The 27,093-nt window shown below is 40.1% G+C and overlaps 1 protein-coding gene across 3 annotated transcripts in view; it reads left to right on the top strand.

The window, feature by feature from the left end:
* The window catches only part of NALCN (sodium leak channel, non-selective), a 261,613-nt gene that overhangs the window by 111,806 nt on the left and 122,714 nt on the right, over positions 1 to 27,093 (top strand). For all 3 annotated transcript variants that reach the window (XM_068163255.1, XM_068163339.1, XM_068163429.1), the window contains one exon: positions 26,017 to 26,148. In XM_068163255.1, coding sequence (XP_068019356.1) covers positions 26,017 to 26,148 — 132 coding nt within the window. The remainder of the gene's footprint in view (positions 1 to 26,016; positions 26,149 to 27,093) is intronic.

The raw sequence follows: 27,093 nt of genomic DNA on the forward strand, positions 1-27,093 counted from the left end.
GGAGCTAACCAATAGGTAAACAAGATATAAACCTTAGAAATAACCAGGTAAATTAGTGTAAGCTACTCACGAATCACTGAGTTCTTAACTACCAAACACTTTGCTGGATGAAGTGATGTTCTGAGTTCATAGTTATAGTCCAAGGGTCAGGAATAATCCAAAATTAGAGGAAGTGAGAGAGAGGGAGACACGCTGCTGTGGCAAAGATCTAGGCACTATGCTGCTAGGACAAAAGAAGCTAATTGCCCTGAAGACAGGAGCAATTAGGTGGCTTGTCACTGCCTTGAATCCCATTAACAGATGGAGGGAGAGAAGATGAGAGAGAGGGAAGAACAACGGACATATGAACAACAAGCATGTGTGCTCTCGAAATCTTCCCCTATAAATTCCCTTTTTGAAAACTGAATGGCCCAATGGCACATTAGCTATTCAAATCCCGCTAATCAGTTCAAAATGTTTTCTGGCAAGCAAAACGACACATGCCTTCTCTCATAGCCTCTGACACATGCAGTTACCTCTCTGAAGCATGAGGCTCAGGGTGCAGCTTCCACCCCCTCCATCAGCCTTAACGGCACCTGCCTATTGGCTTCTCAACCTCAATCCAGATCCTGCAACAGAGAGGGAGGAGAGAGGGCAGGGACTCAAACAGGTTTAGCTGGCTTGTTAATGTCTCCTCCAGGACAGGCATAGACTACAGCCTTCCATACTTCCTTTTCCAGAATAACTTGGCCACACCCACTTTACATGGTGCTTGGTCCTTTGAGTCTTTTGGGCCTCTATGGCATCCCTGTGTTCTTAAGGGATGTCATTAAGGGCCCCTGCATTTTTTTTTTTTCATTTCTGAGTTTCCAAAATAATGTAAGGGTTGTTTTGTGGCCTACAAAGACTTTTGTGATGTTAGAGGATTGTACAGAATGGAAAGAGCCACGTTGGATATTGTTTTAGGGAGAACTAATCAAAGAGGTCCAAACCAGAGCCATGCAGCTGAGCTAGCAATTAAGCAGACTGCATATGTCAATCAGTTTTTCTAGTTGCTTCTTGGCTTTAATTCCTTTAGCAGAGTAAAGGTACCAGATGGTACCAGAGAATGAGTTTTCCTCAGATCACAAGTTTTTAGCAAATTACTTCATAACATGGGGACAAAAAGGATACAGTAAAATACTTAGATGCAGAAAACAAACATGCCTGGTTGTTAATGCTAAGTATTTTAAAGGAGTGAGTAGAGAGGGCAGAAAATTGGGATAGAATAGAGCAGGATATGCTCTGTATGGTACAAACAAGTATGGCTAAGACTAATGGGATAAAATTAAGAAAGAGAGAGAATCTATGGGGAACAATGAATATAATTCTGTGTAGTGTTTATGTGGGATCAGGGAAATGCCCTCCAATGGCTGCAGCCATTGTCAGGCCAGGCTGGATGGAATGCTAGAAAATAATTCTGCATTGGTAGGGATAAGTACAGTAGATACTTCTTTTACTCTCTCATATCACAACTGAAAAACTGGCACTCAGCTATATTGGTTTCTTTCCTTAGCTTTGCCTTTTATCTACACAAGAGCCTTGATCTTTCCACCTTAGCTCCATTCAGAGCCATTATATGGGCTTCCTTTTCTCAGGACAGTTGGCAAAACACTATCATGTTCTTTCCTAGAACAGAATAGTCAGTTGTTCCTATGAGCAGGAATGGACATTTAACTTACTTTAGATATTTAAAACTGAGTCACAGAAGGTTATATTTAGTGGAGAGCAGCAGACGCCTTTGTCAGGTAATTTCTTTGCTACTTGTGACAGATTTTTTTGTATTTTTATAAGCTTTGACCTTACATGCTATTTCCAGTATTTCAGGACTTTTCCTAATTGCTCTCCACAAATAATTTCCATGTAATCCTCAACTTACTCTTTGAGTAGTAGCTTGAGACATCATACTTTAAGTGCCATGCGTTATTTTGCCATTATGCCACCTGGTGTATATAATTATCTGGTGACATTTTATTAATTGCACAGTACCCAGCATGTATATAATTAATTTTTTCTTCTCTATCATAAACTTTTCATAAAAGTTCTGCTAGGGGAAGCAGATATATACACTAGAGGGTTTGATTTCAGAAAGTGTTTTACTACAGACACTGCTAATATAGCAGAGTTGGCAGTACATGTGCAGCACATTTCTGGCCCCCACTTCCTTCAGCAGGATCCTAGATAACTCAGAAGAGGAACTGGAACACTAACTAGTGAAAGTAAAAGCCTTCGACACTGTCCAAGTCTTCAACGATGTACCACACCACATCCTGGTCTCCAAACTGGTGACACATGGGTTTGATGGGTGGACCACTAGATGGATAAGGAACTGGCTTGATGACTGCACCCAAAGAGTGGCTGTCAATGGCTCCCAGAATGTCCCAGTGGAGGCCAGTGACAAGCGGAGTCCCTCAGGGATCAGTCCTGGGACCTGTCTTATTCAACATCTTTGTGGGTGACATGGACAGTGGCATTGAGTGCACCCTCAGCAAGTTTGCTGATGACACCAAGCTGTGTGGTGCAGCAGACACGCTGGAGGGAAGGGAGGCCATGCAGAGGGACCTTGACAGGCTGGAGAGGTGGGCACAAGCCAACCTCATGAGGTTCAATAAGAGCAAGCACAGGGTCCTGCATCTGGGTTGAGGCAATCCCAGGCACAAATCCAGGCTGGGCAGTGACTGGCTGGAAAGCAGCTCTGAGGAGAGAGACTTGGGGGTGCTGGTGGACGAGAAGCTCAACATGAGCTCTCAATGTGCACTTGCAGCCCGCAAAGCCAATCAGATCCTGGGCTGCATCAAGAGAAGTGTGACCAGCAGGTCGAGGGAGGTGATTCTCTCCCTCTACTCAGCTCTGGTGAGACCCCACCTGGAGTACTGCCTCCAGTTCTGGAGCCCCTATTACAAGAGGAATCTGGAGGTGCTGGAATGTGTCCAGAGAAGGGCCACGAGGATGATCAGAGGGCTGGAGCACCTCTGCTATGAGGACAGACTGAAGGAGTTGGGGCTGTTCAGTCTGGAGAAGAGAAGGCTCTGAGGTGACCTAACTGTGGCCTTCCTGTATCTGAAGGGGGCCTACAGGAAGGCTGGGGAAGGACTTCTCAGGATCTCAGGTAGTGATAGGACTAGGGGGAATGGAATGAAGCTGGAGGTGAGGAGATTCAGGCTGGAGGTGAGGAGGAAGTTCTTCCCCATGAGAGTGGTGAAGCCCTGGAATAGGTTATCCACGGAGGTGATTGAAGCCCCGTCCCTGGAGGTGTTTAAGAGCAGGCTGGATGAGGCTCTGGCCAGGCTGATCTAGTGTGGGGTGTCCCTGCCCATGGCAGGGGGGTTGGAACTAGATGATCCTTGTGGTCCCTTCCAACCCTTACTGATACTATACTATACTATGATACTCTACTAAAATTTCCCAATGCCTCATAGCTTAGAAGGCATCACTAATAGATCCAGTAACCAATAGATTCAGCAACCTTTTTGGTCTATGTTGGCTGTCCTTAGCCAAGATTAATAAACCTTCACTGTTCAGACCCACCTTCTCTCATCCATTTAATTGCTGCTACTCGATCAGAACTCATAAACTTATTTCTTCACTCATATGTGTAGACATCTTTATGCGTGCCAGTCACTGACCCAGGGAAGAGGCAGCTGAAAGAGCTCTCTGAGCAAGTTTGCTATTGGTGAACAATCTGATGCTTTTCCTCTGGGAAGTAATCTGAGTAATTTCTTCTGTGTGGCATCTTACTTTTCTGCTGAGTGCATGCCTGTTGCATGCTTTGTGGAGCCAGAATACCTTCTGTACTGCTCCTTTTGCATAGATGAAATCTTTTCCTGTTAAAGCTTTGTGCACTGCCAGAAATCAGACAGTCTTTCGTCATACCTACCCACAGCTAAGTGTTTTGCTGAGATCAAGGTACAGCTGTTTGTTTGGTATGCTTCCACTGTACCTTCATAGCAATCATTCTGCTAAACACTCAAAGATAAGCTTGTTTGAAAGGCAAAAGTTTTGTGACCATAAATTCTTCAAACCAACCTGGTTTTCTTACAATTGTACATTAACCCTTTCAAGTAAAGTTCCAATTTCCCTGTACATTGCATGCTTCCTTTAAAGTTACTTTTTTAACACAAATTTGAAATTCCAGTAGCACTGAATTAAAAAAAAAAAAAACACCAAGCAAAACAAAACACAGAAAAAAAGTGAAATGTGCTGTAGTAGTAGAAACACAACTATAAAGCACAGCCTTTGAAAATCACGGCAGGACATGGCAGCAAGACAAGGGAAATTTGCATTTTTCACCCTGAAATCAGATACCTTCAAAATGAGGAACACTCTACTAATGATTGACTAGGAAAAGTTTCAGAAAGCTTGACCAGCATAACAAAGTTTCAGTAGTTAGATGCCAAATATACTTCTCTAAGGAATTATGTGACTGCCTTAACTGTGAAGCTATCCTGCATATGCCATTCTCTGTCTTACTGATACCATATGTTGCAGGATATTTTGTCTACTGATGGGCATCCTACAGCTCATGGAAGTTCACTAAAAATTTCAGGACATTGGTGACCATGTCATTAAAGGTTGTATTATGGCTTGCACACACTAGCCACAAATGACCTTAATTCCACCATTCTCCAATTCACAGCTTTATAGATTTAATAATATTCTGTTGTTACCAGATTTACTTTTAAGAAGTAATTTTCAACTAAGAAGCTATTATGCATGCAAGTCCTCATTTTGTTTCCTGACAACCAGTAGTTTGTTCATAAAAAATATCCAGTTCAGCAAGCGTAGGCATTCAAATCAAGACTCACTAAAATAATTCAAGTTTGGATTATTTTGTGCCCCAGTCCTCTTACTGATGATATTTGCATGTTTGTAGAAAAGTAAGGGTTATAGATGTGAGTCTGGTTTACACTATCTCGTGTCATGGATGGTATTTCTTTTATTTCTGTGAGAGAAGGGAGCATAGTTTCTTTTTCAGGGTCACTACTGAGCATGCTTTACATGGAGATAATTGATAAGGATGTGGATGAAGTCAGACAAGATGTAGCTGTGTTACAGCATTAGGGTCTCACAGCTTATGCCAGGAGACTTTGAGGTGTCAGTGAGTAAGCATCCTTTATGGGATGATAGGAGTAACATCCTGGGTAACAGAGCAAACTGAGTAGAGGTTATTGCAGCTGAGAATGCTGGTCATTGAGTTAATTAAAACCAAACTTGGAGTAATGATCTGCCTGCAAGGATCCTTGGGATGTGTATGGTACAGAAATACCAACTTTGGTTTGCCAGAGCCAAAGCTAAGCAGAGCAATTGCTGATGCTTGGAGACCTTCTACCTGGCCCTCAGAAAAAAGGCAAGGTGGAAAAGGGGAGTGATAAGTGCAGTTTTATTCACTGTCTTGATTCTCCAGATTTTCTCTCTTTCTGATTGGGGAGGGGCAGAAGGGAAAGAGTAGAACCCTTACACCATCAAACTCAGCACTGGCTGTACTGGAGAAGGTTTTAACACTGATGTAAATGTACAACATTGGGTTTAGGGTTATTAGAAATGGCAGATTGGAGCCAATCTAAGTGCAAAACAGTCTTGAAACAAATAAAAATACTCTAAACCCATCTTGCTACATGTTCTTCCTTAAAAACATGAAGATGTAGGGGTGTATGGGAGAAACTAGTGGTTTATTTTTAAAAGTTATGAAGATAATGAAAAGAGTGAGTTCCTTAAATTTACTATAGCTGCAAGAAATTTGCCTTATTGCTTATGCTTAATGTTAAAGAAATTTCTGGAATACTGGAATTAATGGTGCACTGTTCTTGGAATTAATGATGCACTGTGCTTCAGCAATTCCAGAAACTGTTTTGTAGCCATTTGTTTCCTTCAATGGAACTTAGATATCTATATCCACTTGACTGATTTGATCTCTAAGAAGGCTGTTCCACATGTAAGTATGCTGTGTTTTCATAAACCTGTAAGGAGCTTATATTGAGACAGATAAGTATATGTACAAGGCCCATAGTGAATGCTTTTCATGGTGATTATGCAAATGTATTCAACTGAAAACATTACTAAGTGGCATTATCAGTTAAATGAAAGGACAGTAATACCAGTGAGTTGTAGTTGTTTTTGTAGATCATTTGGAAAATTGTCTATAGTAATGGTAGAACTGAAGTTCCTTTTTCCCAAAAAATTCCTCATGGTAAGTCAGTGTACAAATTATGCTGTGCGCGCCATGTCAGGTCAGCAGTACTCATGCATAAATAACCAGTAACTGATTGTTCAAGAGAAGAATGCAAAGGCTGAAAAACTGAACATAACTCGTGTCTTAGAAGAGATTGTGTGGCAACGATGGATGCAATTTTAATTTAAATGTTTTTACTTTCTGCACTTGCAGCATAGCAACATTAACTAGCAATTAATTTAAAAATTACCTGAAAGCCTTAGGGGCGGGAATGAGGGCAGGAATAGATATTTTTGCGTAGGTGTGGTTGTACAGACAGAGAAGGAATGGAATTTGTTTAGCTGTCTTAGAAGTCTGGCAATTAAATGTGCTGATAGGAGCTGATCACCTTAGGCACTTTATAATCAGAAAAAAGAGACATTAACAGGAGGTGATTTGTGTAATTTTAAGACAGTCATTGATGATAGCTCAAAGCCTAGGTCATTTAAGCATTCCAGACTCAGCTGAATTCTCAATGCAAGTACCAAATCACATATTGTGGTAATGCATTTTTAGTAGACCCTCAAGCAGGTATAAAACCACATCATAATAATGAAGAGCATTTGGGCAGCACTTTCTAGTTTACAGGTACACCACATTTCATCTGGTAAAAACAAATCCCTAGCTAGCCAAAACTGGATGTGCAGTTCTAAAGGGTTTCTATTTCACTGATATTTAAAATGCCATATTAATTCATCACATTGCAGTATGTCAGCGACAGCAGTTCCCTTTGAAGAATTTCTACAGGATAAACATACACTGGGAGTGTATGTCTCATGATGTCCTACTAATAATTCAGCAAATTTGGATGTATTTTTGGTGGTCAGAATTACAGATGGCTTTCAGTAAAGACATTAATTTCTTAATACTTGGTATAATCAAAATCAGGTGGAATTTCTCTATTTTCCTGTTTTTCAGGGATGGCTGTATAAAACAAAATATTACTTCATGATATATATTAATGTGACCACTTTAAAAAGTGCTGCTGATCTTCCTTGAAAAATTGAAATCATCTGAGTTATCATTGAATGAGAAAACATCTAAATTTGCAGAACTTGAGTCAATATTGTCAGATTGATGTTATTAGTTTGTTTTATCATTTAATTACATCATCCTTTTTTCCACAAGTCTTATGAGATACCTTACAATTCCATTGAGAATTATCAAATAAGAATTATATATTACAAATATAGGACAAGAGCATTTTCTTATCAAAGGATATTCCTTTGTTGTTCAAAAATGTGTTTGATGCTCATATTTTTAAAGAACTCCTTTGAAGTTAACTTCAGTAGAAACTCTTACCATGTAGACCAGAAGATATTTAGTTTACTAATTAGCTGCTTCATTTTGATTTAGTATATATAAAAATAAATTGCCAATTATAGTTTTTTTATTAATTCAACTTTTTTAAACAGCTGTGTATGTGCTGATGGCAAACTTTTAACCTGCCTTTTTCTTTTTATTCAATTTCCTTCTCAATTCTCACCTTGATTTAATGTTCTACATTTTTAGGCAAACGCTGCACTCACCAGTTGAAAAGCACAAACTGGAAATGAGGCTCATGTTAATCCTTATTCTAAAGTGAGTTTCACAGTCCATGAATGGCAATTTCCTATCATTTCCACCCACAGTTCTGTCAACCACTCATACTAGCTCACCATGGTACTAACCCCTTTGTTCTCTTATGCACCTGTGCTGCTTTTCTGTCCTTTTCATGCTGTGAAGCTAAGATTTCTTAATTCCCACCCGGTATGCTTTCACAGCAAGTATTTCTGAAGTGAAAATTCATAAAGGACATAGGGGAATATTTTTGTTTTAAAGATGGTTATAGGGAGAATCGTATCATAAGAGTTCAAGAATCTCTTTCCTTACTTACTTTCTATCAATGTTGCTTCTCACTACCGATGGCATGGACTCAAATTTATCATTTTAATCCAAAATTCCATATTACCTTGTGTGTCTTTACTACTTTCTCAATTACATTTATTTTGCTGTAACCTTATCTGTCTCTTGCAGCTCTTAATTTGGTGGCGTTAAAACAGTCAGTGTTGCAAATCAGCTCTACCAGCAGCTAAACTACTCTTCTAGTTTGCTGGATGTAGATGAGGAGAAGCTGATGCAGCTTCAGCAAGTTGTGAGGGTGAAAGGAGCAAAAAAAAAGCAGTTGTACCCCCTGCTACACAGTTTCCCAGCCTTTGAAAGAAGAGTCAGCAATATCTGCAGCTGGCACATCTGTTTATTTGCCTTTTGAAGGACCTGCTTGGTTTTATACCCTAACTATGCCATAGTTTGAACACTATGCATTATCTCTTTCTATATAACATCTATGTTTTTAACTCTTCTTTATCCTGTTTGTGGAAAATAAATCAAAAGTTTGGAAATGAGAAGAGACTGTGGTAGCTGGGTCTCTTTAGCTTGAAGAATAGGAGACTAAGGGATGACCTCATTAATGCTTATAAGTATGTAAAGAATGAGTGCCAAGAGGATGTCAGGCTCTTCTCAGTGATGCCCAATGACAGAATGGCAATGGGTAGAAGTTGAGGCATAGGAAATTCCATGTAAACATGAGGAATTCTTTTTTACTATGAGGGTGACAGAGCACTGGAACAGGTTCCCTGGGGGTGGGGGGGTTGTGGAGTCTCCCTCTCTGGAGATATTCAAAACCTGTCTGGATGCATTCCTGTGTGATCTGGTATAGGTGATCCTGCTCTGGCAGGAGGGTTAGACTAGATGGAATGGGCTGCCCAAGGAGGTGGTGGAGTCACAATCATTGGAGCTGTTTAAGAAGAGACTAGATGAGCTATTTGGTGCCATGGTTTAGTTGATTAGTTGGTGTTGGGTGATGGGTTGGACTTGATGATCTTGAAGGTCTTTTCCAACCTGGTTAATTCAATTCTGTTCTGTTCTGTTCTGTTCTGTTCTATTCTATTCTATTCTATTCTATTCTATTCTATTCTATTCTATTCTATTCTATTCTATTCTATCTTTTGAAGTCCCTTCCAGCCCCTAACGTTCTGTGATTCGGTGAAATGGTGTGCAGATTTTAAAATATTCTTTAGGGACCGAGGATTTTCTTGAAGGGGATGTAGAATGATTTTCAAAGACAACTGAAATTTGATTAATGATGCATATGTCAGGCCCCTTGTTTTAAATGCAGTTCTTAAAATAACATCTTATGAAAGGAAGGTGGCAATGTTGAATTATGAACTTGCTGAAAATTACCATTAAAGATCACATTTGTGTGCAGTTACGAAGCTGAAGAACTATTGTGTTGCACCCACTGTTCAGAGGGCAGCTGCTGGACACATGCAGAGTGCATGATTCCTTAGCTGACCAATTCCTTAGCACTCTGCATAGAGCAAAACAATAGCATTCCACATCTGCCAAGAACAACATCCTCACATGGGCACCTTTTGATTGAAACATGCTGCATAAGCCACCTCCTTGACATGCTGGAATCTCTTATTGGGAAAATATTTTAGCTTATATATGTGGTTGTATTTTACTGGTAAAGAGATTGATAACAAAAAATCTAAAACCAGCCACTCTGAGCTTTAATGAGATTGGAGGGTTAGGACTTCTGCTTCTGTTAGTTCACTAATTCTTCTGGTTAGGGCTTACCTGTAGGGATGCTGCGAGAAATATGCACAGGACTTCTGTTAGCTGCTTCATTTGTTAAGGGCTTCTGGGACTTCTGCTGTAAGTGGGAATCTGTGACTCTAATGATGGGGATTCTACAATGCAGCAGTAAAGGACTTCTGGGAGGACTTCTGAGATTCTGTGATCTCTGCATTTCTGGAATCTCATTGCTATACAGCAACAGGGTTTGTGCCTTTGTTTGTCACCCAATGGCCCCCAAATTGGGAGAAGGAAAACAAAAATTAAACAAGTTTGAGTTCATGTGAATTTGCAAGGATGAGCTTCAAGACAACCAGAAGGCAGCAGTCTTCTGAATCCTATGGCTCCAGCCTCTTGAAGAGATTTAAATAACAAGATTCCTGTGTGGTCCAGTCCAAATCTAACCTTAATTTCATGGTCTTTGATGGCTATTGTGGCTGTTTGATCCCAGCCACCTTAGTCTGAGTTGTCTTTCCATATCCCTTTGTTTAGACAGGTCTATGCCACAGGTTCTACCTTAGTGAAAAAGGATATCACATTTTGCAATAGAAGTAATCTAGCTGGAAAAGTTGGAGAAATATCCTTTGTAAAACAAACAAACAAACAAACAAACAAACAAACCACCAAAAAAAAAAAAACCACAGACAAAAAGAAGTACATAGGCAGTCACTGTTCTCTGCCCTCCAGATGAATAGCAATCAAGGCAATAGTCAGTAAGTTGTCAGCAGTTTCCAGCACTCACTTAGGAGGAAATACTCCAATTATTTTCTTCTGTATGTTTTGTTTGAAGGAAAATTGCTTTAGTAGAAAGTATGTTTTGAGTCTAAGTGTAAAAAGTATTTTTCCTTCTAATTATTATTATGATCACTTCTTTAAAGGGACATTTTATTAATTTCAAAGTCAGCTCTCCTTTTATATGTAAATCAAAAGCTTTAGAGTGTGGTAATTAAATTATGCAAGGAAAATGTAGGGGGGAGCTGTTCTAATCAAAAGGTGGAAATTCCATTAAAAGTGTTTGATATTTGCTTATATAGCCAAGGAAATAATTTAAAAAAAAAAAAAAAAACACATTTTTTTCTAAAAAGTAGATTTTCTGTATACCACTATTGGCATGTTTCTTATGTATTTCTGAATGGCTTGAACCTTTTGGTATGAAGTGAAAATTTGATGCTTTGTGCAGACACACAAAAGTGTAGAAGTGAGAAAAGGTATTTTAAGAGAGGTAGGTTTTGCCAGTCTGAACACTGTGTTCCCAGTACATAGAGTACATAAGGTAACCAAGAAGATTAATGTACTCTATTAGGCAAGGCATTGCTATGAGAAACCAATAATCAATTCAAATGGAGTTTGACCTAGCAAGTAATTTTGATTAGTTCTGAGTTAAGTTGTCTTAATTGTCTAAAGGACCCATTTGACTGTTTAGTTCAGAAGGGAAGGTATCCAAGAAATGAAGTATTTTGCTACTTCTAATGCTGATCAAGGACTTATGTAAGTTATGAAACAGCTCAACAATACAAAAGCTGTGAAAAAAGCACTGAAATTCAGCTCAACCTTCTAGAGAATTTCAAAGCACACATGCTGTTGTAATCTACCAGGATGAAAAGCTGCAGTAAGAACTGAGAGAATGTAAGGAGCCCTAGCCGAGTATAAAACTTTCCAATGAAGGCTTTTTCCTTATTATGTTTGGCTGGAAAGTACAATAATAATAAAAAGAAAACACACTAGAGAAAATGTTTCCTTCCTTGAGGAGCTGCTTTCTTAGAACACAGTTTTTCACATTTTCATGCCATTTAGAAATACTGGCAGTCAGATGTCCAGAGAACTGAATGCTTCCTTGCATATATTTTGTTGTTAGAGAATATATTATTTAGAGGGGCATTTTTTTTCTGTTTCAGTGTCATAAAACTCTTGAAGCATTTGGATGTAATTTTTGTTTTTTTCACCATCACTTTTTCAAAATGAAGGAAATCTCCTCCCTTTTCAGTTTTTAATTTTTATATTATTATTCTTTTCTGTTAAAATATGTGGCCTTGTTAGTTCTTTCTCAGTATTTAAGAAACAAGAAGTATTTGGGAATTAACAATGGTTCTTCAGCCTTGTACAAGAGGTTGCTGGTAAATAAAACTAATTTTCTGCTTATCCTTAATTACTCTGCATGTTTCTGTGTCATGAGCTTTAAAAGACTAAAAGATATGCCATAAAATCTTCCTAACAGCAGAATTCATGTTTCCAGTCCTCCAACTCATTCCAAGTATTGCGAGCTGATTTCTGCTTTTTGTCACTGTAAACTATCAGCAAAATGCCCATAGAATTCACTCAAAGTGCATGAACACCACTGTGAGGAGTGGTGGATTGAAGAACATGCATACAGCATTGAGCACGGGGTTCCTTCTGTCTTTTCATTTACAGAATCCATGCAGGATTAGTAGATACCAGCTTTGATAAGAGTAGCTTGCTCATTTGGAGTTGTCACTGCAACTCAGTCATGATGAACCAGGATAAATACTTGAGAAGGTGATTTGAACTGAGGGGGCTAGTTTCAAAGTACAGTGAGAAATGTATTTAACCTCAGGTACAGGAAGGGGTACAGACTCAGTTTAAAGTCTCCACCTGGTCATATCAGGTATCACTTATATACATACATATACAAAAACCCCACAGAACTTTAGAATCATAGAACAGTTTGGATTGGAAGGCACCAACCTCCACTGCCACAGTCAGGGACATATTTCACTGGATCAAGTTTCACAAAGGCCTATCCAACCTGATGTTCACCACCAGTCCAGATATCTAGGTTGCTGTTAAAAAATCAGTGATAATTTCCAAATTTAGAGTAAGTTTTTATTGTGAATTGAAAAGAACATGTAGACTTTAATTTTGAAAGTGCTGTGGTGCAAGGAAGTATGATAGGTTGGACTTGATGATCTCAAAGGTCTTTTCCAACCTGGTCTGGTCTATTCTATTCTATTCTATTCTATTCTATTCTATTCTATTCTATTCTATTCTACTCTATTCTACTCTATTCTGTTGTATACCAATCCACTCAGTACAGGTAGGTGATTAATTACACCTTACTAAAGCGTAGGGTCCACTTCAACCCTACTGCTTAGATGAAGTCACTAGCTATAAACCAAAAATTAATTTGGTCTATTTATTATTAGGTTTTGTACAATAATTATTTTGTTACCTTGTATTTTCTGAATTGACCTGTGTTGCAATGTTTAGGAAAAAAGAGTTAAAAGTGTATTCATATATTTGGGCTCTATTTTTCATTGTGTACTATGCAGCTTTAAGAATTACTGCTGAGGTGATGATATACTTACTAACAGTTCCAAAATCTGAGGGGAAGGTAACAATCTCTATGTATTATTGTTATCACGAACAATTTAAGTAGTATTTTTAGTTCTCTTTTATGTTGCAGCTGCTGATCTCCATCTCTCTAAGTCAAATTGCAGTCACTGAAAGGCTGCTAACTTCCTCTCCATCTTTTTGCAAAGAAAATGGCATATCTATGCTAGCTCATTTATAAACTGTTGAGGAGGAGGTTCATGTAGTTTCAAAGAAGCCATTATTTTATGGATTTTTAGGGCAGAAGAGTCACCACTTCTCTTTTTGACTGTTCTCTTAGATGTTTGTGGGAGGAGAAAAGTGACTGCTGTTACTAAGAGGCATACAGGAGTGTACTCATACTACTGCTTTATTCTGTTATTGCAGGGTATGAATTAACAGGATGCAGCTAGTTTGAAGGAGGCATGTGCAACAATTATCTTTTAGCCTTATAGCTGAAATAAGACTTTGGCTGTCGAATCTAAGATGTAAAGGGGGATGGAGGGGGGGAGAGTATGTAATTTCTGACAGAATTTCTTTCCTTTAAAGTTTGGTTTATCAGAAAAGTCATACTTTACAGATTTTAATTTCTGTTCTTGTAAGCTTCCTGTCATCATTTCCATGCATTTACTTCCTGAGAATGTATTTTCACATTCTTCTTGTGTTACTGACTTTACATCATTCTTTTGACCAAAATGTAGTTTGCCTTTTTGGTGTGGTGTGGGTTTTTTTCAGTGCAAACTTGCTATGCAAAAAGGCAGGAGAGCCTGGTACAGTAGGTTCATTGATTGCTTATATTTTCAAATATTACAGAGGCAAGTGCTAATTTGTGTAAGATTTTAGCTAGAAATAATCTGTCAATCACATATGCTTAAAACAATTTATTGCAATAGCACAAAAATCAAGACCCTGCATCTGTATTGGAAAATATATTTGCCTGTCATAAAATGCTGCCGTTATTTAGTAAACATCCCACTCCCAGCTTAATTTCAGGCTGCGTAGTAGGAGGCCCTGTAAAAACACACAGTTCTATACAGTACCTGCTGTGAATGTCACAAACTAACCTGAGGTAGAAGCTGGAAACAGAAGCTCAGTGAAGTGAAACACGCAGAATATTTTTCAAGCGAAGGACAATTTACTGTCTATGATGCTTTTTCTACCAGGCCAGTGTCACCTCTGCTGCATCCAGAAAACGTAGAAATGCTTCCAATTGCATATTCTAAAACTTGAAAATGTTACAGTGTTACTTGTTTTTAGGGAGCATTGTGCTTCCTTGAATGTTACCTTCTGTATTATCTCCTGCAACTGGTAACAAAGGTTCTCTATGCTAAGGTGATCTTAAAGTAAAAAGAGTTTCCAAGGAGATTTTTCATTGGACTATGATTAAAGAGTCTTCCATTAATCTCTACTACGTTACTATTCTGATAAGTTCCTCTGTAGTCATAAAGAATGTTAAAGCAAATCTTTGTAGCCTAAAGTGATGAAGAATATCCCTGTTCTTACTGCACTGTCACAGGCAGCCTTTATTGGAAACCCTCCCTGCCATCACCAAAGCTCATAACATCTGAGCTGAGACTACTCACTTATTTTCTTTGCCGTGTCTAAAAGCCACTTATTTCAGTGCCATTAATTAAAACCTCTCCCTTCATCTTCTTTCCTCAATTAAGTTGTGTTACTTTAATTCATCGAGAATCTGGAATTTGCTCTCAAATACAGTAGATGATATTTTACACTTACAATGCTTTCTGATGTCCCACACTGATATATGACTTCATCAGTGTAAGGTATTGAACAGCCTAGTCCCTTAAAATTTGTCATTAATGCTTAATATTTTCCTGAAATGTTCAGATTTCAGAGCATGAGAAAAATTTGCTAAATTCTCCTTACAAGCATATTATTATCAAGCAGTCATAAAGTAAGTTGAAAGCAAAATGTTTTGTAGAAAATTAGATACACAATTTGTAAAAAGCTTGACAATGTTCTGCAAACAAAAGGGAAAATTTCCTGCAGTTTCATAATTTCACACTTGCCCATATGGCCATTAACCAACAAGAAGAAAATGAAATTTATCCTATTCATGCCATGAATTATCTGTGATTATCAGTGTATAGAAAGTGATTTTCTAAAGCTTCTTTCATAGTCAAGGTATCTTCAAGCACTTTGTAAACAATCCAAACAACCAGAAATTACAAAATAAACACCACAAGTATTATAAACCTGTAAAAGATCAAAAATCTAACCCTTTTCCTTTGACTGGGATTGAATGTTTGCTCAATGTTGCTTAGAAATCAGGTGGCATAAAATCCTAAAAGTTGCATTTTCTTTGCTGTTTTTAGTATTGTTCCAAGACCAGTATCTTACAGTAATTTCTGAGTCATGCAATGTGTCCTGCTTTCAGTATGGAATGTATACTGGCTAGCACCTTGAGTAACTATTTCCTGTTACATTCTTAATGGCAAGAGTTCTATGGATAGAACTTAAACTGACCTTGTTGTATAAAACCTACATGTATGTAGAAGTTGTGATCTAGTCTCTGAAGAAATTGCAAAAGTGAAAGAGAGAATTTCCTCAGAATGCGTTTTCATTTTTCATTTGATGTACTATTTTCTGTGCTGTTGTAATGAAGAAGTTGCACTTTATTAACTCTTCTGAACAAGGGTTATTTATTCTGTGGCAGTTATATGACCTCAGATAATGAGGCTTTAAGAAATCATCAGGTACCACAGGACTTGCAGTGCAGTTACAGAATGTACCACCACCACAGGTCACAGTAGTGCTGTGCACTGAAATAAGATGACAGTACCATTTGCCTTTATGCCACTGAAGTGGTATGATCTAGGCTGCAACTGGCAAAGTAGAAAAGACTGGAATAGAACAAATGTAACCTTTTCAGTTGTGATAACTATTTTAAAATATCACCCACCTCTTTTGGCTATAAGAGAATATATTCATAGTATCATAGCAGTATCATAGTATCAGTCAGGGTTGGAAGGGACCACAAGGATCATCTAGTTCCAACCCCCTGCCATGGGCAGGGACACCCCACACTAGATCAGGCTGGCCACAGCCTCATCCAGCCTGAGCTTAAACACTTCCAGGGACGGGGCCTCAACCACCTCCCTGGACAACCTATTCCAGGCTTCACCACTCTCATGGGGAAGAACTTCCTCCTCATCTCCAGCCTGAATCTCCTCACCTCCAGCTTCATTCCATTCCCCTTAGTCCTATCACTACCTGAGATCCTGAGAAGTCCCTCCCAAGCCCTCCTCTAGGCCCCCTTCAGATACTGGAAGGCCACAATAAGGTCACCTGGGAGCCTTCTCTTCTCCAGACTGAACAGCCCCAACTCCTTCAGTCTGTCCTCATAGGAGAGGTGCTCCAGTCCTCTGATCATCCTCGTGGCCCTTCTCTGGTCATGTTCCAGCACGTCCATATCCCTCTTGTAATAGGGGCTTCAGAACTGGAGGCAGTACTCCAGGTGGGGTCTCACCAGAGCTGAGTAGAGGGAGAGAATCACCTCCCTTGACCTGCTGGTCACACTTCTCTTGATGCAGCCCAGGATCTGATTGGCTTTCTGGGCTGCAAGTGTACACCGAGAGCTCATGTTGAGCTTCTCGTCCACCAGCACCCCCAAGTCTCTCTCCTCAGGGCTGCTTTCCAGCCAGTCACTGCCCAACCTGGATTTGTGCCTGGGATTGCCTCAACCCAGATGCAGGACCCTGTGCTTGCTCTTATTGAACCTCATGAGGTTGGCTTGTGCCCACCTCTCCAGCCTGTCAAGGTCCCTCTGGATGACCTCCCTTCCCTCCAGCGTGTCTGCTGCACCACACAGCTTGGTGTCATCAGCAAACTTGCTGAGGGTGCACTCAATGCCACTGTCCATGTCCCCCACAAAGATGTTGAACAAGACAGGTCCCAGGACTGATCCCTGAGGGACTCCGCTTGTCACTGGCCTCCACTGGGACATGGAGCCATTGACAGCCACTCTTTGGGTGCGGCCATCAAGCCAGTTCCTTATCCATCTAGTGGTCCACCCATCAAACCCATGTGTCACCAGTTTGGAGACCAGGATGTGGTGCGGGACAGTGTCAAAGGCTTTGCTCAGGTCCAGGTAAATGACATCAGTTGCTCGCCCCTCAGCTATTAATTTCATCACCTGCTCATAGAAGGCCACCAGGTTGGTCAGGCAGGATTTGCCCTTGGCAAAGCCATGCTGACTGTTCCCAATCACCTCTTCACTATTCTTCTGAGTCAGTAGTGCCTCCAGGAGGATCTGCTCCATGATCTTTCCAGGCACAGAGGTGAGACTGACTGGCCTGTAGTTCCCTGGTTCCTCCTTCTTGCCCTTTTTGAAGATGGGGGCAATGTTTCCCCTTTTCCAGTCTGTGGGGACTTCACCAGATTGCCATGACTTTTGAAATATAATAGAGAGGGGTTTAGCAACCTCATCTGCCAGTTCTCTCAGCACCCATGGGTGTATCCCGTCGGGTCCCATGGACTTGAACACTTTCAGGTTCTTCAGATGATCACGAACCTGATCTGCACTTACAATGGGCAGTTCTTCCTCCCCGTCCCTGGCATTGTCTTCCATAACATCAGGAACGTGGCTAGAGGCCTGTGGCCGGTTGACGTTGCCCCCTTAAGAAAGGGAATATGGTGGACGGAAGTTGGTAAACGGAAGGAATAGTCTAAACTAATTTCATTGGTGAAGTGGGAGGAAGCACCTTCTGAGCTGGGACTATACTGGGTTTTTCCAGCACCTTATCTTCAGTCTTGCCTCCGCTCCTCCACAGAGCAGCTCTGTCTGTGCTGGGCTTTCTGCCAAGGCCTCGGCCTTGAAGACAGATAAAGGCCGGTATATTAACTCCTTTCCAATTAACACAAACTGCTTCTAACATTTTTTTCTTCCTCTCTCTTCCTTCTCTTTCTATCCCATTCTGGGGAAAGGGGGGGGAGAGAGGGGAGAGCGGAGGTGGGGAACCCCCTCTCTGCCGAGGGGGGTTACTCTCATTTCTGTGTTACTCTGTTGTATATCTTTGTATATATTGTAGATATTGTAAATTTGTAAATATCTCCCTGCAAACCCTACATTGCTTTGTAAATATAGCTCCACTGCTTTGCTAATTCAGCTTGTGAGTTTTTTTTTCCTTTCCCTTCAATTTTTTTTTTCCCTTTTACCTTACAAGGGGGAAGGGAGGAGGCTTCTCGGCCTCACCCTTCCAAACCCACCACAAGGCCCTTGCAGTGAAGACTGAGGTAAAGAAGTTATTGAGTATCTCAGCCTTTTCCTCATCACTTGTGATGATTTCTCCAGTTTCCTTTCTGAGGGGGCCCACACCTTCCCTAGTCTTCTTCTTTCCATTAATATACCTGTAAAAGTTCCTAGTGTTCCCTTTAACCTCCCTTGCTAGATTCAATTAGAACTCTGCTTTGGCTTTCCTATTCTTCCATTAGACATGTGTAGACACGAGTACAAATAGCCTACAATATCATTATAGCATGAAGTACAAAATCTACCACAGGTAGCCCATGTAAGTTCTTTAACAGCTGTAGCTTGACTGGGCTTATATAGCAGGACCTAGCTTCCTTGGGCAAACCTGCAAAAGCCAATGATCATGTAAAGGGAGTAAGCAGCTTGCCTGAGCCATCCTATTAAAGCATGGAAGAGGAGGTGCTGTTGTTTTATGAAGTGTTAAAGTATACCTGAAATAAAAAGAGATACAGGTACAACTGTGTATTTGCTACAGTTGTGTGTAGATGAAAACACCATTCAAGAGTATCAAAATATGGGGGAAAACTGCTTACCCATGCAGTGGTTATCAAAGAATTTTAGTTAAATTATGTTTACACTGGTCATTAATTGATTTAGTACTTTCAAGAGCTACCCTGCCAGTTTGACAATTATTCTCTTTAATTTTTTCACATACTAAATGGCCAAAATAAGCAGAACTTTTCTGTATATGCAGTCCTCACCATGTCTTACTCAGTACTAATAAGCTTGAGGGCTTTGTTGGTAATTTTTTTATTCTTCAAGCCAATTTGTCCTCTCTTGGTTTTATTTAAACCATCACCAAGAGTGTTAAGTATTGCCAAATGTGGTCTGAATTTTTGTAGATCTGAACTAAACCCATCAATCCCTTTGAAGGTGTCTCTTTCAAGGATTCACATGATAATGCTGAACTTTGAACACATGGCCCATGTGTGCTTTTATTATTAAGTCTGTCAGACCCTAGAAATTTGCAACACTTACCATCTTGCTTTGTAAGCAAGATCTATTATGGACTTGAAACAATAACTCCATCTAAAGGGTGGTTGTGCATATGACCTGATGTGTGTATCAAGCCTCCAAAAGGGGTTTGGCATGGAAATATATAGTTTCATCTTTCGTTATTCTAGTTTGCTTAGTGACTTCATTTTTCATGGACCACTGCTTTCCTGAACCAAGGTCTGTGTGGTTCTGGCTGTGTAAGCTGGCAGCTGCTGTCGATTTTCTCCTGGGCAGTGAGCTAGCAAAACAATTTATGCCACTCATCCTCTCTCTGCCATGCAGGAAGATGGAAGGAGTATTAAAGCAATGTACGCCATTCTGATACTCCTAGAGTGACAAAAGACTGCTTTCTGACACTTAGCAAGCCATTCGTGGTAATGTTCCATAGGACTGAGTGACCCAGGTAGTCTCCGCCTGTCAGCAATTGCAGTGTCATTGCTCACTTGATCTTTTGAGTGAATCTGGAATATTACATATAATTTTTCATTTACAGTTCCTTAGCTGTACCAAGAATGTCCTTCATGTTAAATGAATGAGCTGTGCTTTAAAAGTCTTTTCTGCTTTCATGAAATTCCCATCTGGGCACAAAGGAAATGCTCAACTCTTTTGTGCATTTCCTAGCACTGAAAAAAATGAGATCATTAATGGTTTGTCATGTATTAGTTTTTATGGCCTTTGCATCTTTAATGCATTGTGCCATCCATATTCCTCACAGTGTCCTGGCTCATCCTGTGTGAAGCCAGATGCCAGCATTAGAAGTGATTCATAGTAAATATAAGAAATTCCTCACTGTTGTAGCTGATTGATGGCAGCAACAGGTCATTACGCTTGAGATTACTTCAACACTGCTAATCTTAAATCCAATTTAATATTAGACACAATTTTCCCATCACACAACTGTCTGACAGCAACATCAGAACATTTCTGTCATCTTATTCCTACAGAGTTTAAGAAACACACATCCAAGAGCTGAAAAAGGTCAGTAAATTAAACAAGAACAAAACCTGGCATTATGTCTTTTCTTTCAAGTTTGCACAGAGATTTTCCATGGCTTGTGCTCTGAAAAGGACTGTAATCCAAATGACACTGCTGATCCAGTGATCCAAAATGGTATTTAAGGCTTGGGCAAGTGCTGTGGGCTGAATTCAGCTTTTCCTTAGGCACTTTGGTCCAAACACAGAAATGCATTGAGAGACAATGAACTCTCATGGTCAGACATTACACCAGAAGTGCAGCTGGACCATTGCAGGGGTACAAATCCATCTTAAATTTCTGTAATGCAGAAAGAACAACCTAAGACAGCTATAAGTAGGGGGAAAGTTGAGCACAGTATGTGTGTGATCTAAAGCAGTGTGATTGATCTCCTAAGGATATTGCACTCTGAGGAAAGCTGCTTATCATGTGTAGCATTCATGACAAGTGAGCAGCTAAACACACTGCAATAAAAATTAAAAAACACAGGATTCTCACCTGGGTCCTATGAGCAGACCAGTCCTGGAATTTAAAAGTAATTTGGTTTTGGTTTTGTTTGTTGCTGCTTTTACCTAGCTTGTGCTAGCTGTATCCTGTCTGATCCTCCATCCTTATTATCTTGGTGTTGAATTGCATTATGCCAACATAATACTCTCTGTTAGCTAAATTGTCTTGTTTCAGTTCACTTTGGAAGGTGTCCTTTAGTAATTGACAAGAAGCTTTACTGAATTTTACTACAATTAGGATATTACTTATGTCATTGTAATTCACTTTTCAGCATTGAATATGCCACTGTAAAATCTTGTTGTGAGTGTCTGAAGATATGAACTATATGAAGAAGTATGTATGCGTGTATGTACATGTATACCAAGGCAATTTATGAACTTTTCCTATGTTATCATTTTGCTTCCTTGTTGACTTTTGTGCATGGAGAGAAAAGTGCATTTTATAGCTTCACTTCCTAGTTTCTTTTAGCAAGTCCTTTCACAGTTGAGGCAGAATACTTTTTTACTATGAAGGAAATTTTGACCACCATTAAAAATACAGTGTAAAATACGCTGAGAGATTGTATCTGTAGAACTTGTGTGATATGGAAATGTGATGGATACAATGCTACGTGTTTTGAATCACATCACTGACAAAACTGCAGGATTGATGCCAATAGCCCTGTCTTTAATTATAGTATTGTTATCACTTGTACTGTGGATTAAAAGTAAAAGCAAGACTTCATTTAGCCACTCTGTTTTGGAGACTACGCTGTGCTTTCAGTGTTGTTATTATCCCAGGCTCGTTCTCTAAATTTCTGATTGTCAGACTTTGTCTCCTAAGCCTCCCTTTTCAGATTGGAATACACAGCCATTTTGTGCCACTGGAGTCAAAACGAAGGCAGCTTGCATGAGGAAGGTCTAGCTGTCTTCCCGTCTGCAGTGCTGTTGGTGATTCACACAAGCTCAGCTGTTAAGAGGCAGTCCTATTAGCTGTATATTTGCAAATGTGAGCTTAGTCTCCACTCACCTTCAGTTTAAGCAAACATACTTAAATACCAGTTCTAAGGAATTCAACAAAATATGATTTTTTTCTGTACACAGGTACAAGTCCTTGCTAAAGCCTGAACAGGTGCTGGTCTTTACACCACATTATGTTCTGATAGGATTGCAAAAAAAACCCAACCGAACAGCAAACACCACCAAAGCCCACCCAACCAACCAAAAACAAACAAAAAAGCCAAGAAGTATCTGTCCTGTCTCACCAACCTGATCTCCTTCCTATGATCAGGTGACCTGCCTGATGTATGTGGGGAAGGCTGTGGATGTAGTCTACTTGGATTTCAGCAAGGCCTTTGACACTGTCCCCCACAGCAAACTCCTGGCCAAGCTGGCAGCTTGTGGCTTGGACAGCAGCACTCTGCACTGGGTTAGGAACTGGCTGGAGGGCCGAGCTCCGAGCGTGGTGGTGAATGGTGCCACATCAGCTGGCAGCCAGTCACTAGTGGTGTCCCCCAGGGATCAGTGCTGGGCCCCATCCTGTGCAATGTCTTTATTGATGATCTGGATGAGGGGATTGAGTCCATCATAACTAAGTTTGCAGATGATACCAAGTTGGGGGCAGGTGTTGATCTGTTAGAGGGTGGAAGGGCTCTGCAGAGGGACCTTGACAGGCTGGACAGATGGGCAGAGTCCAACAGGATGGCATTTAACAAGTCCAAGTGCTGGGTGCTGCACTTTGGTCACAACAACCCCATGCAGTGCTACAGGCTGGGGTCAGAGTGGCTGGAGAGCAGCCAGGCAGAAAGGGACCTGGGGGTACTGATTGGCAGATTCCTGAACATGAGCCAGAAGTGTGCCCAGGTGGCCAAGAGGGCCAATGGCATCCTGGCCTGCATCAGAAATAGTGTGGCCAGCAGGAGCAGGGAGGTCATTGTGCCCCTCTACTCAGCACTGGTTCTGTCACACCTTGAGTACTGTGTCCAGTTCTGGGCTCCTCAATTTAAGAAGGACATTGAGACACTTGAACGTGTCCAGAGAAGGGCAATGAGACTGGTGAGGGGTTTGGAGCATAAGCCCTATGAGGAGTGGCTAAGGAAGCTCGGGTTGCTTAGCCTGGAGAAGAGGAGGCTCAGAGGAGACCTTATTGATCTCTACAACTACCTGAAGGGAGGTTGTAGCCAGGTGGGGGTTGGTCTCTTCTCCCAGGCAAGCAGCACCAGAACAAGAGGACACAGTCTCAAGCTGCACCAGGGCAAGTTTAGGCTTAAGGTGAGGAGAAAGTTTTTCTCAGAGAGAGTTGTTAGCCATTGGAATGGGCTGCCCAGGGGGGTGGTGGTGTCACCGTTCCTGGAGGTGTTCAAGAGGGGATTGGATGTGGCACTTGGAGCCATGGTTTAGTTAGTCATGAGATGTTGGGTGATAGGTTTTACTTGATGATCTCTGAGGTCTTTTCCAACCTTGTTGATTCTATGATTCTATGATCAAATAGCTTGGTCAAGATCTTGAGCTTCAGGCAGGGTTATATATAAAATGTAAATATAGACAATTCTTTAACATGACAGCCTCAGATCACTGAAGACTGAAGCAGTATTTTACAACTGTATATTTGAATCTTGAAACATGTTAATATGTCTTTCCTAATGTTAAAATGTATTTAATTTTTATGTTCTTCTATAACCTCTTCACATTCACAGGCCTTTGTTCTCCTGTGGCAATTTAACCATTCCAATACCTGCTAGAAGGGTAACACAACAAGTTACAATTCAGATTTCTGGATTGCAATGATGACAACTTCCTTACATGTGACCTGATGAGGGCAGGAATTCTGGCTGGCCCTTATCATTACAAGCTATGAGGAACTGGTTAGGTTGTGAGGTTCAGGAACAGACTTGGTTGCGATGACCCTGAGACTGCGGAGTTAAGGATTCTGCAAGGAGTGAATATTAAGAAACATTTAAACAAATTGGACATACAGATGACTATGGAATCTGGTAATGGGATGAACCCATGATTGCAAAGGAAGCTGGCTAATGTTATTGCAAGGTCACTCATTGATTCATCAACATCCTCTTTAATGATCGAGATGAATGCAGAATTCAACAAGTTTGCCAATGATAGAAGACTAGAAGGGATGGTTGAAACACCAGATGATTGTGCTGCCACTCAGACGGACCTTGATAGGCTAGGGAACTGACCGCACAGGAACCTCATGGTACTCAACAAAGGGAAAACCAAGAAAGATGGAATAACTGTGCACCAGTACAAGCATGGCACCAGCCATTTGCAGTTCAAGGCGTCCTGGTGGACGACAAGCTGAACATGACCTAGCCATGTGCTCTTAAGACAAACAAAAGGCTAGCAAGTCCCTAGGCAGAATTATGAAGAACAATGCCAGCAGACTGCAGGAAGTAATTTCCTCCCCTACTCGTGTCTGTTGAGATTGTCAAGAGTAGCGCGTACAGTTTTGTGCTCCTCAATACAAGAAGGACATGAACATACTGGACTGAGGCTAGCAGAGGGCCACAAAGATGACAAAAGGACTGAAGGATCTTTTATGTAAGGAAGGACTGAGAGATCTATAACTGTTTTGCCTGGAGGAAAAACAAGCTCATTTAAACATGAGAAAAAAACTTTTTCATTGCAAAAAACAACATGAGGTTGCCCATTAAGATTGTAGAATTTCCATCCTTGGAGATACTCAAAGCATGACTGGAGCAGCTTTCTCTAGGTGACACTGCTTTGGGTAGGGGGATTGGTCTAGATGATCTCAAAAGGCCCCTTCTAATCTCAGAGATTCTGTGATCTTATTTTGATTCTGTCTCCCAGTGGGACACTGTCCATTTTTGAATATCTGAAGAGAAGAAAAAACTCTTTCACTGTCAAGGTGGTCAAATAGTGGAATAGGGTGCACTGGAAGGTTGTGGGGTTGAGTTATTCAAATTCTGACTGGACATACTCCTGGAATACCTGCTTTTGCTGAGCAGCCAGGGGCAGAGTAAATAATCTCAAGAGGTTCCTTCCAACCTAAATAATTCTGTGATTCCATAATGTGGAACAGGCACACAAAGCCCTTAGGTAGAAGTTGAAAAAGGCAGAGTTCTTCTCTATTTTGATTATTTATTTTTGTTTTCTGAAATGTTGTCAAATACTTTTACACATAAACTGAGGAGCAAATAAAAATGGCCTTTTTCAATGTAAACCATAGTGCTTCATAACTTACGCTGTATTTGCCAATAAGCATTAAAGGCAAAAACGCTATTACTTGTGAAAGATTGGAAAAAATAGCAATATTAGTGACCATTCATTCAAAGGTGGTTTAATGTAAAATAATACTGCATTCTGCTCATTTCATTCTACCTTCTATTGGACCATCTGTGGCTGGCCTAGTGAGGGGAGAGGTTAAATTTTCAGAGTAAGTCGTGTGTCCATGCCCTTTGTGGTGGGGCCCTACAAGTTAGTTCTTTGAGCTTCTGGCTTACCTTTTCTCGCTACTATTTTCACAACTCATGGATGTGAACTCCTAGCCAGTGCTGCGTGCCTCTCTTTCCTCCAGTGGCATTGCAGCATCAGTGACACAAAACTTGGAGTGCACAGATATGTGAATTATTTGTGAAGTGCTTCACAGTTCATTGGCCCAGATACACATATCTACTGTATGTTTTATACTTTTAGGCAATACTTGGACATCCTACATTGCTTGTCTTTCTTGAGCAAAAGCACTGCACAAGATGGAATTGATGTTACTTGTTTCTGAACAATTAAGACATTAAGATCTGTGTGGATAAATCGTAATGAAGGCATATTAAACAAGGGCAACTGAGCAGATGGAAGTGCAGTTTAACATACTAAAGCAATGGATATCATACAAAACGCTAAACCTTCAGTAAGAAGTCAATTAGCAAATAAAAATAAAATTAAAAGAAAAAACAAAACACCAACTTGCACATAAAAAAACAATTGAAACACTCTATTACAATGTATTTTAAATTGGAATAAATTAGAGTATGTAAAAAAAGGTTTATTAAAACATATTTTTATAACATTATATTTAAACAGCGTAATGTAATTTTATGATACATGTGGTTTGACTCATTTTGATGATATTTTGTCTTTTGCAGAAAATGATGAGGTCATCTGTGTTTCATATGTTCATATTAAGCATGGTGGCTGTAGATGTGATTGTTGCTGCTAGCAACTACTACAAAGGAGAAAATTTCAAGAGACAATACGATGAATTTTACCTAGCTGAGGTGAGTGTACTGAAATTACTATCTTTATATTTTTCAAGATAAGCTAAAATAGAAAATGTGCATGTCAAGCACATTTTAGTATGTAATTTTTTTATTCCCTTAAGCATTCTGAGAATTCTTTGCTTACTTGTTCAAGTTCCTCTGTCTGACCATGGCTGACAGCCCTATTTTACAACCTTTTGAAAGGTAATTTCCTCAAACAAAATGTCAGTGGTAATGAGCTGAGGCTTAAGTATAACATCTGCAGGCAATGCATGGCTGTTGAGTCGCTGTCTTTCTTTAGCAGGAGTATAACATCTAGAAGAATTTAACGTCAAAAAATGACAAAATAGTATCTTTAAAGAATATAATACATCTTCTAAATCGTCCTTATTTGACATATACTTAGCTACAAGAAGATCCTTAAGATCGTTAGTGTTGGAAATAGCCTTGTTTCAGCTACCTGAAACAAGGGGGGGAGGGGGCGGGAAACAACCACAACAAAAAACCCTCATTTTTTCATTTGGTGATGGAGGAGGCTGTGCTCCTGAGCCAGTGAAGTGGAGGTAAAAAGTTTCTTTAGGAGAGGCATTCTGGCAAGGAAGCTGCTTGAGTCATTATTGGGTAAAACATTTTTCTCCAGGGCATGTGTTAAACTAAATCCTAGAACCTTGCTTTCATGTCTTTTTAGAACTATTTAATCCAGTCACAGCTTCAAACAGATACTTGTTCTTCTTGAATCAAGAGTGATATCAGTATTATAGCATTCTTTGTTAAAAATGCTTACTTCCACAAGTATTGTGAATTGTTACTTTATCCGAGTAAAAATCCATTAGAGCTGAAATTCACTGAGATGAGTTCTCTGAAAGTGTTGATCATGGTTGCCTGAATTGTGCACATGTCTAGCTTTATGGTTACTGCAGTTTTCCTGGCTTAGATAATTTCACAGTCCTTCTGTGGAGGCAG

The sequence above is a fragment of the Melanerpes formicivorus genome, unplaced genomic scaffold, assembly GCF_026170545.1.
Source record: "Melanerpes formicivorus ecotype bairdi unplaced genomic scaffold, bMelFor1.0.p_v2 SCAF_1, whole genome shotgun sequence".
Taxonomy (NCBI): Eukaryota; Metazoa; Chordata; class Aves; order Piciformes; family Picidae; genus Melanerpes; species Melanerpes formicivorus.